This window comes from Vulpes vulpes, unplaced genomic scaffold (assembly GCF_048418805.1).
Source record: "Vulpes vulpes isolate BD-2025 unplaced genomic scaffold, VulVul3 u000000652, whole genome shotgun sequence".
In the NCBI taxonomy this organism is placed as follows: Eukaryota; Metazoa; Chordata; class Mammalia; order Carnivora; family Canidae; genus Vulpes; species Vulpes vulpes.
In genome coordinates, this window is record NW_027325771.1 from 2007002 (window position 1) to 2017917 (window position 10916).

At 47.6% G+C, this 10916-nt stretch overlaps 1 protein-coding gene across 1 annotated transcript; it reads right to left on the reverse strand.

The window, feature by feature from the left end:
• Nucleotides 1-9689: 9689 nt before the first annotated feature.
• LOC112908299 (histone H2B subacrosomal variant-like) lies at nt 9690-10049 on the reverse strand. The gene has a single exon (XM_025983773.1). It carries the CDS (start codon nt 10047-10049, stop codon nt 9690-9692), a length of 360 nt encoding a protein of 119 aa, XP_025839558.1.
• Between the last annotated feature and the right edge of the window lie 867 nt (nt 10050-10916).

Below are 10916 nucleotides of genomic sequence, written 5' to 3' on the forward strand. Positions count from 1 at the left end.
TTCACGGAAATAAGCTATTCGTGGAATGAACTTTGATTAGTGAAAAGTAGAAGTCAGGATGGAGCTTGCAGATAAATTCCTTCTTTATTTTTCCCCCCGACCATAGACTGTTCTGAGTCATGGTTTTCCACTGCATCTGTCCAGGTGTGCCCCGCAGGGCCAAATGGCAACACCAGCCAAGCAGCTGCTTGTTACAGACCAGTCTCCAGTATGGTCAGTGCATCAGTGCACGTCTTCTTCCCACCCTCCTGACTCCTCTGCCTTTCCTTTCACTGTGGCTGTCCTGTGATTACACCTGCCAAGAAAGTCTTGCTTCGGAATCATCTTTCCTAGGGAACCCAGACTAACACACTAACTACAGGTAGTGACTTGAGACAGATGCCGAGTCCCTATGTTCTAGGAGCTTGTGCTTTAGGCCAAGCGACAGATACGTAAAGCATGAGCCACGGTGCAAAGCCATGCACGAGGACAACCTACAATCTCATCTTTGAGATCCTTCCAAACTTGAGTAGTTGTCTCTAGTTCTGCTTATTATTATTATTTTTTGTGCCAACTGAAACATCTTGATTTTTTTTTTTTTTTTGGCTTGAATTTATTCACAATGTTGCTCCTAGTCCTCTGAGACCTCTTCAAGCCCCTCCCCTCATGCAGAGGCCAGCATTTTCTTTGGAATGTCAATAACAGATTGTTTTTTAAAAGATTTTTTTTTAAGATTTTAAAAAGAGATTTTATTTATTTATTCATGAGCGACGAGAGAGAGAGAGAGAGGGAGAGAGAAAGAGAGAGAGGCCAAGGGAGAAGCAGGCTCCATGCAGAGAGCCTGATGTGGGACTCGATCCTGGGTCTCCAGAATCTGGCCCTGGGCTGAGGTGGCACTAAACTGCTGAGCCACCCGGGCTGCCCTCAATAACAGATTTTGAATGTGTTCATGCTGCCCTAGGCATTTTGCTTTGGAAAATATACCACTTGGTTTTTCCTTAACAATAGCATTTTATCATAGTTCCCTTTTCCTAAAATCAAATTACTGTCAGAATTTTATTTTTTGCCTTCTCTCTCTGGTCCGATAATTGAATGTAATGATGTTGTTTACCCATAGAGACTGTCTAGACTAATTTTTTGCCTGCTTTTTTGAAATTAATTTAGCAGACTCTGAAGCCTAGCTTGCTACCTACATGGTTGTTTTGGATTGAGGCTTAATATTTCTGAACATTATTATCTCTAAGTGAGGACAAAAACATGATTGAATTTGAAAAGTGCCAGAAATACACTTTCGTTGACTAGAAGTAGAAGATAAAACCTGTTATGGTGCGATCTCTGTGTTTTGGGGGGATTACATTGGTCCGTGGTCTTGTTCATGTGGATATAAACTAAGTATATGAGTTCATTAAATATTGCCACTTAACAAATTATCCTGAACTTGAAACAATAGTACTTTTATTGTTTTTAGAGATTTTATTTATTTATTCATGAGAGACACACAGAGAGAGGCAGAGACACAGGCAGAGGGAGAAGCAGGCTCCTGCAGGGAGTGCGATGCAGGACTCAGTCCCAGGACCCCAGTCATGGCCTGAGCCATAAGCAGCCCCCAACCGCCTAGCCACCCGGGTGCCCCACTAATTTTTATTTCATAACATTTTTTGAGCATCAGGAATTCAGAGCAGCTCAGTTGAGTGGTTGTAACCCAGAGTCTCTTGGACGTTTTTGGTTAAGATGTTGGCCTGGCTTGCGGCCCTCGGCAGGCCCGACTGCAGCTGGAAGAGTCACTTCCAAGGCAGCTGGCAAGCGGATGCTGGCTGCTGGCAGCAGACCCGAGTTCCTCATCTCTTGCACCTTTCTGTGGGGTGGCTTTGATGTCCTCACAACCCGGTGGCTGGTTTCCCCAGAACGAGTCATCCAAGAGGAAATACAGAAGTGGCATTGCTTTTTTTTCCTAAATGGGGCAGGCTTGAAAGCCACACGCTGTCTGTCGTCCTGTGTGGTGACCCAGCCCAACCCCCCATGTACCCTGGAGGGGCCAGACGGTGCGCAGGGCCGGGAGCAGGCCAGTCGGGAGTCCTCCTGGAGGCAGCCTGCAGGTTACACGGTCCTGTTCATTTTTCTGGAAAGCTGTTAACTGTGCTGTCGCCCCGATGAAAATGCGTCCGACTGGGCCCAGGACTACGTGCTTCGGCGACCGTGTCCTGAAACGGTCCCTGGAGCGGGGCCAGCGTGCGCCTCGGCAGAGCGGGACCCGACGGCAGGTGATGTTCGAGCCCTCGGGCTGCAGGAGCCCCGGCTCGTTGGGGGACGGATGGTGTGGGGTCAACCCCGAAGTCCTCTTCAGTTAAAGAGTTAGCTGGGGGGGGGGGGGGGGGGATCCCTGGGTGGTGCAGCGGTTTGCCGCCTGCCTTTGGCCCAGGGCGCGATCCTGGAGACCCGGGATCGAATCCCACGTCGGGCTCCCGGTGCATGGAGCCTGCCTTCTCCCTCTGCCTGTGTCTCTGCCTCTCTCTCTCTCTCTCTCTCTCTCTCTGTGACTATCATAAATAAATAAAAATTAAAAAAAAAACAATAAAAAAAAAAAGACTTAGCTGGGGGGATCCCGGGGGTGCTCGGTGGTTTAGCGCCGCCTTCAGCCCAGGGCAGGGTCCTGGAGACCCAGGATCGAGTCCCACGTCGGGCTCCAGGTCGGGCTTCTCCTTGCCTGGGTTTCTGCATCTCTCTCTCTCTCTCTCTCTCTCTGTGTCTCATGAATAAATAAAATCTTAAAAAAAATAAAATAAAATCTTAGCTGGGAGTCACCCAAAGCTCCCCGCAGCAGTATCCGCGGTGGTCCCAAGAGGCCTGGCTTCACGGGCGCCCCCAGAGCGGCCCGGGAGCTCGAGTCCTTGGCGGCCTGGGCTCGGGCCTGCAGGCGCAGGGCAGGGGAGGGAGGGGCGGCCCGGGCCCACCTCTGGGTCCCGGACCCTGTCACTGGCGTTCCCGTGGTCTTCCACCGCCCCCGCCCAGGGTCCCCGCCCCCCGGGGTCCCCACCCCCCGACCCCTGGGATCCCAGGCGCCCCCCCCCCCCCGGGGTCCCTGCCCCCCTGGGATCCCCGCCCTCCCATCCCCAGGATCTCCGCCTCCCCGGGGGTCCACCGCCCCCGCCCAGGGTCCCCGCCCCCCGGGGTCCCCACCCCCCGACCCCTGGGATCCCAGGCGCCCCCCCCCCGGGGTCCCTGCCCCCCTGGGATCCCCGCCCTCCCATCCCCAGGATCTCCGCCTCCCTGGGGGTCCACCGCCCCCGCCCAGGGTCCCCGCCACCCGGGGTCCCCACCCCCCGACCCCTGGGATCCCAGGCACCCCCCCCCGGGGTCCCTGCCCCCCTGGGATCCCCGCCCCCCCATCCCCGGGATCCCAGCCCCCCCTCGGGGTCCCCACCCCCCCACCCCCGGGATCCCAGGCCCCCCGGGGGTCCCGCCCCCCTCCCCGGAGCCACGTGCGCGCGCACCCGGCGGGGGGTGGACCGCTGCCAGCCCCGGGGCAGCCCCGCGACACCACGGCCGGTCCGGGTCCGCGCGGGCTTGGCTTGGCCGGTGTGGGGCCGCCGGCCCGGGGAGCCCCTCCCACCGCGGGGACCGGCCTCCCGGCGCCGCCCGCCCACTGCCGCCGCTCCTCCGCGCCCGCGGCCCCGGGTGGGGGTGGTGGGGCCCGCCCGTCCCCCGTGGTCGCCGGGCCAGCCCGCGCACCTGTCCCCGCCCTGAGACGACCTTCCTGGAGCCAAGCGACAGCACGTGCTTCTGCCGCGGAAGGTGCCCTCGGGGTCCCGCCCGGGGCTCGCGGCCGCAGCCGCTCCGGAGCATCCACGCCTCCGCCCCCGCCGCCTTTGCTGTCCGCCCCGGGCCGGGGGGCCGTCGCCCCTGCAGGACCCCTGGCTCGGCCTGGGCGCCCTCCCGGCCTTGGCACAACCCGTTACCAGCTGTGCCAGCTGCGGCCGGCTTCCCTGCTCTTGGAGGCCTCGGTTTGCCCGACTGTGAACCGGGAACAGTGCCTCGTGTGGCCGCCCCGGGCCTCGGGGTCGCGCCGGCACGGGTGGAGCGCGCGGGCAGTGCCCGGCTGGCAGCGGCATTCAAGGCTCCCCGCGGCTCCCAACAGCTTACTCCACTTTCCGTTTCTTCACGCGGTTCTAAGCGTTTCAAGACCTTGCCTTTGCTCAGCATCTATCACGAAGGCAGCGTTTCTGTGACCTATAAACGCCACGTGCAAGGTATCACACTTAATGGGGTACTTTTCTGTTCTCCAGCAGCTCCCAACATACTTAGTCCATAGAGGAACAAGCTCCAGGGTGCACACCAAGACCTTAACGTAGGTTTATGTGAGGTTACATTAGTCAATTCCAAAACAAGGTTTCTAAACTTAGAAATAAGTTTAGATATCTCACCTAAGGACAAGGGTATCTAAGGATAATCTAGAAAGAGAATCTAAATTTGTTAGATTTTTTTTTTTTAACTTGGGATCATTTGTATTACGAAATCGGCCCTATTCATTCTCAGTGGTGCAGGACCTCGTTTATGATACCATGTATCACTAGCTTCCAATTACCATAGAATTGGCATGTTGGTCACGTTGGCTTAGTTGGAGCTTCTCTCTCCTATCTTCTTTGAATCTCTTACTATTTCTGTATTTTAAGTAGTGTCTCCAGAGCCGTCGTGTGTCCGGTAGACTAACAACAGGCAAGCTCCTGCATTATGCATCTCTGAGAAAGGGCTGCTAAGTAGTACGAGATTTCATTTCACAAAAGTATCTCCTGGTAAATACACAGGACGTTCATCATCCTCTATTTATGGATTATTATGTTTTTATTTAATAAGTGTGCAATCAATTTTGAGACTAACCACATTGTTTAGCTATCAGTAATCTTCTGTAAGGCTACATTAGAATTAGGTTTGACTATGAATGAGAGAAACTCAAAATAATACTGGCTGAAACAAGTCAGAAATTTATTTCCCTCTCACATACACGTCGGCAGTCCTGGGCCGCATGGCAGTTTAGTCATCGGAGACCAGAGCCCTTTGACTTTGCTGCTCTATCAGCCTCGGTGGACAGGTTTCAACTCCTGGGTGAAGGTGGCTGCTCCAGCTCCAGCCCCAGCTTTCACATCCTCAGTCCAGTCAGTAAGAAAGGAAAAAGGAAAAGAGCACTTTGCTGGTATTTAAGGAAACTTTTCAGAAGTTGTAAACACCTTCCCATTCATTGGCCCTTGGCCACGTGGAACAACTAGTCAAGGGAAGGGTTGGAAGAGAGCCTTTGACCTGGGTGGCCATGAGCTCAGCTAAAAATTGGGGTCCTATTTCTGAGAAGAAGGAGTAAATACATTTGAGACGACTACGAGCAGTGTGTACTATTTTTTTGTCTTCCTGTCATTTAACTGTCTCAGGGTAACTAGGATCCAAGACTGAAAAAATGGTGACATGGCCCTACTGATGTCAAAATTATGCACTGAGATATTTTGATAATGTGTTGGCTAGTGTGAGACTATTTGCAAATTTTAGAAGCTATGTTGTCTTTGGGAATTGATTCCCAAATTAAAAAAATATATTAATGTTGCAAATAATTTACTCATAAAGGAGCAATAAAAATATTAATTGGCATGGGACACAAAATGAAAAAGTAGACAAATTGGATTTTATAAAAATTAAGAACTTCTGTGTATCAAAGGATACTATCAACAGGCTGAAGAGACAACCCATGGAATGGGAGAAAATTATTTATAAATCTTATATCGAGGAAGAAATTAATATAGAATATAAAAAGAACTCCTTCAACTCAGCAATAACAAAAGCCAATTTAAAAATGAGCAAAAGACATTCATTTAAAGAAAAGTACAGGGCAACTGAGTAGCTTGGTTGGTTAAGTGTCTGCTTTTGGGTCGGGTCATGATCCTGGAGCCTGGGATCGAGCCCCATGTCATCAGGCTCCTGGCTCAGTGGGGAGTCTGCTTCTCGCTCTCCCTCAGCCTCCGCCCTGCTTGTGCTGTTTCTCTCTCAAATAAATAAAACTCTAAAAAAAGAAAAAGATAAAGTGCAAATGGCCAGTGAGCACGCGAAAAGATGTTCAACATCATTCATCATTAGGGAAATGCAAATCAAAACCACTTTCTCTCCATTAGGACGACTTGAATATACAATATATAAAACAGAAGACCGAAACTAGCAACTGTTGGTGAGGATGTGGAGACTTTGGAGCTCTTGTGCATTGCTGGTGAGACTCTGGGAAAATGACACGGTGGTTTCTCAAAAAAGTAAAAATAGAATTAGCCCATGATCCAGCAATTTCCCACCTGGGTATATACCTGAAAGAACTGAAAGCAGGGACTCCAAGAGATGTTGGTACACCCCTGTTCAGAGTGGTGGTATTTTCAGTAGCTAAAAGGTAGAAGCAACCCAAGTGACCATGAATGGATGAATGGATAAACGGAATCTGATAAACACACACACTGGAATAGTATTTGCTCTTAAAAGAAAGACAATTCTGACGCGTGTTACAATGGATGAACCTCGAAGATGTGCAAGTGAGACACCGGTCACAAAAGGACAAATGCCCGTGTGCTCCCCTTATACCGAGTCCCTGGAGTCAGCAGATTCCTGGAGAGGGCAGATGGTACTTGTAAGGGGCTGGGAGCGGGTGGGGTGAAGTTTGGGAAGATGAAAAAGTACTAGAGATGCTTGGTGGCGCTGGCCACGTTACAGGGTGAATGCTCTTACTGTGCCTGGGCACTTTAAAGTGGCTAAAATAGCAGGGTTTATGTTATTTATCTTGGACCACAATAAAAAAAGGTTAAAATTCTTTGAAAATGTGGGTAGTTTTACACACATGCGCTTATAGAATCAGACTTGAATCCATTGCCAGAGGGTTTTGGCCAAGAATCTTGATCCTATTTTGAAAGACATTCTTTTTTTTTTTTTTTAAGATGTTATTTATTCATGAGAGACACACAGAGAGAGGCAGAGACCCAGGCAGAGGGAGGAGCAGGCTCCATGCCCGATGCGGAACTTGATCCTGGGACCCCGGGGGTCACGCCCTGGGCCGAAGGCAGACGCTCAACCAGTGAGCCACTGAGGTGCCCCTTATTTTGAAATGCTATTAAAATATTTCAAAAACATATACAGAAATAGAATAATGTGTAAAGAACATTCCACTTCCCTTAACCCGTCTTTAACACCTCAATTTATAATAAGACTGTTTTTGTGAATGGTTATTCCACTGCCCCAATTGTTGAGAACCATTTGTAGGTACTGCCCTTATTGCAAGGATTTGCAGAGCCAACGATGAACTTTTCACATCGGTAAGCTTTTTATACCAACATGCGTGTCCCAAGAAAAGCCTTAGAAAACCTGCCTCATCACAATCTCTGCAAAAGCAGCAGCACTGTATAGACCACAGGTGGAGACTTTTTCTGTTAAGAGTCAGACAATAAATATTTTAGGCTTTGTGGGGTCACATTGTTGAATAATTATTTTTCTTCAAATATCCCCATAAAAATTTAAAAACCTTCTTAGCTTGTGGGGCCATACAAAAAAGAGCTGTTTCTAGACTTGGCCCAGTGGCTGTAGTTTCCTGACCCTTAGTAGACCTTTGAGGTCCTTCTGGGGCCAACCCCCAGCAGGGGGGCAGTTGTGGGCAAGTATGTAATCACGGTCAACCAATCTTTGGCACGGCTGGCAACCTCTGTGTGGGCTCAAATCAAATAAGCTAATTTTGAGCCTGATCATATAAATGCATGTGTATGAAATACTCACTTAAAAATGTTTAAACCATTTTCTGCTGTGGTAAAATCTTACTGTGGCACTCATTTAGGTGGGATCCGATGTTGGCATTGGATTCCTGTTGGCAACTCTGAGAAGGAAGCATTTAGAAGGGAGCAACTGAGGAGAAACACAGTGGGTCCTAAGAGCGAGACACCTAGAATAATCTCGGTTCCTATCCTAGTATTTACGTACAAGGAACCCTCTTTTCTCGAAGAACTGCAAGTGATATGTTCCTCGTAACCAAAAGAATCTACATTGCTCTCACTGCAAATGTAAATTGGTACAAACACTTTGGAAGACAGTCTGGTAAAATCTACAAAGTTGAATACGAGCACATCAATGACCCGGCAATTCCATGGTGCGCTATTTTATCTAGAGAAATTCTTGTGTGTTTGTGCCGGAAGCTACACGTAGAAGAATGCTCACAGCTGTGCCCCGGCGGGTGCTATGGACCTGGTCAGATCTCAGCTCTGCCACTTACACAGGTGTGTGACCACAGACGGAGAGCTTAGTTCTCTGTGCCTCATTGTCCTCATCTGTAGGAGGGGATAATTATTTAATTATCACAAGGTTGTAGGGATTCAGCAAGTTAATTTATGTGAAATGCTGGGCATAAGTGTAGCAAATGCTCTGCTAGTCTTAGCTGTTGTTGGAATTCATTGTTTGTAATAGGAAAAATTGAAAACAAACAAAAACATGTCCATCCAGAGAGGATGGAAAAACAAACTCTGGTATATTCACACTAAGGAATATTATACAGCCTAGGAGTGAAAAGAATGAACCAGAGCCATATATATATATATCTCAACAGGTATAACAACTTTAAGAGAAAGAGGCAGGCACAGAAGAGCACCAATCGCATACCCTCATGTTACAAAATAAGCAAAATTCAACTTGCTATGTAGAGATATTTGCAAAAAAATACACAGAGAAGCAAGGGAATGGGAAAGAAATGAAACTTAAGACAGTGGATAGGGAAACGGGACTTGGAAACACCTCCAGTATTTTGTAGACAAAACAGTGACATTTGTGGGGAAAAAAAAAAAAGGTTTATCAATTGAGTAGTAGGGTCCTGGGTATTGGTCTTATTATGCTACAAGTGGAGAGCAACAAATGTGAAGGTGTGAACAAATGTGAAGATCAGTTTTAAATGTAAAGATAAGGGGCCCCTGGGTGGCTCAGTGGTTGAGCATCTGCCTTTGGCTCAGGTCATGATCCTGGGGTCCTAGGATCGAGTCCCACATCAGGCTCCCCACAGGGAGCCTGCTTCTCTCTCTGCCTGTGTCTCTGCCTCTCTCTCTCTGTCTCTCATGAATAAATAAATAAAATCTTAAAAAAATAAATGTAAAGATAAAATGTACATGGATATGGACAGAACTTGTTGAAAATCAGGAACTAAGAAACAAAACGAAGGAAATCACTGACACACTGTAGAGAGATTCGTCAAGGAACTGAATTGGTCGAATATAGTTTGCTTTAGAAAACAGTTTGTTGATAAAAAATCTTCAGTGCCGGCATACTTCTGATTAAAATGTCTTCATAAACCCATAAATTCAAAGTCAGTGTGACCCGGGGGTTGGAATAACCAGCTTGAGCCATCCTGTACATGGTTAACGATACCAATACAACAAGCACTGAATTTATATGAGATTTACACACTCCCACGAAAAACAAGCGTTCTGGGTAGAACTTGGGCAGGGAGCAGATGTCAGGAAAACCTAACTAGTCAAATCGTTACAAGGTAAAATCATAAGAGAATAATTCTTCTCTAGAGACAAGGGTGGGGGACAGGAAGGGGGGGTTATACCAGGAAATACCGCTGTGATATAAAAAAAGAAGAATGAATTCTGGACTGGAGTGATTATTTGGGTAGTAAGTTCGATTTACTTTCCCCAAGATTTAATTAAGCTGGTATATGGAGTTTAGGAGTGGACATATCTTTGGACAGCTTCACTTCCAAAAGCCACCGCATACTTAGCTAGTTTCGTGGGCAACACCAAGTACACTGCCTTCTGGAGATCTTCGGGGGTGAGGGTACAGCGATTTCTGAAGCACATCAGGCTGCAGGCTTCCATAGAAATGAGCTCAAAGATGTCATTGATCAGGGTGTTCATGATGTCCAAGGTGCGAGATGATATGCCCCTCTGGGGAACCACTTCCTTTAGGACCCTGTTTACGTAGAGTGAATAATTTCTATGGCCAAAATCGGTGCTGGAATGTGATTTCTTTCTGGAGATTGGGCTTTGATGTCCTCTGGTTTTTCTGGTGATGGATCTGGCCATTGCAGATGTTGTTCCCCTCGGCAGTTACGAGTGGAGAGGAGAAGGGCCTAACAGTGGTGGCGGGGAGCTCTCATATTTATATTGGCATGCCACAATCAGCCTTTTGGGGCTTCTCTTTGATTGGAGGTTACCCTTCCTATGTCACAATCACCTAGCAACAGCACTCATTTGTTGTCAAGGGAAAATCTGATTCTTGGCCAACCTAAAGCTTTCCTAAGAGGATAGAGTGTTGTAGAAGGATCGAGTTGGCTTCAGGGCAGAAGAGAGTGCTCATTTCTCCTACTCTATCTCTTGGCAGTTTTTGCAAGCATAACATACGATATTTTCAGAATTGGACAGATCTCATCAAATTGGCGAGTTGGTGGTGGGAACACAAAGGAAAAAGTACCATGAGCCTTTTATGGGGGAACCTCTGTCTCTAAAAGTTTTCATGAAGTCATTTTATAAGCTTAGGAGCAATAAGCCATTAAAAAACTTGCAGTGATTGTTTTATAATACAAGTAAATATAGTTCATCGGCTTTTACAAATTAATTTAGAAATGAATCCTATTTAAAATAAATCTGAACCCCCAACTCCATATAAGCAACTATGTACAAAAGGAGAGTAAAACAAAAACTGTCCAACTTTGCTGTCTAAATTAATATATGTGAGTCATGTGCATTAAGTTTTTATGATGATATTAATACCATACTTGAAAATTTCACGAATTTCATTACATGGTTTGCTTTTTACCTGATACCATAGCTCATCTGTCACTATTAACCAGAAACGTGGGGTCACTCTTGCTCATGTGTTGATATTCATGCTGAAAAAAAACAAAAAAACAAAAAATTAACTCCATTATCTTCTTAATCAAATTCCGTCCC

What these genes read in the sequence shown, in the direction of transcription:
- LOC112908299 (XM_025983773.1), bottom strand. Translation starts at nt 10,049, where the DNA reads ATGGCCAGATCCATCACCAGAAAAACCAGAGGACATCAAAGCCCAATC.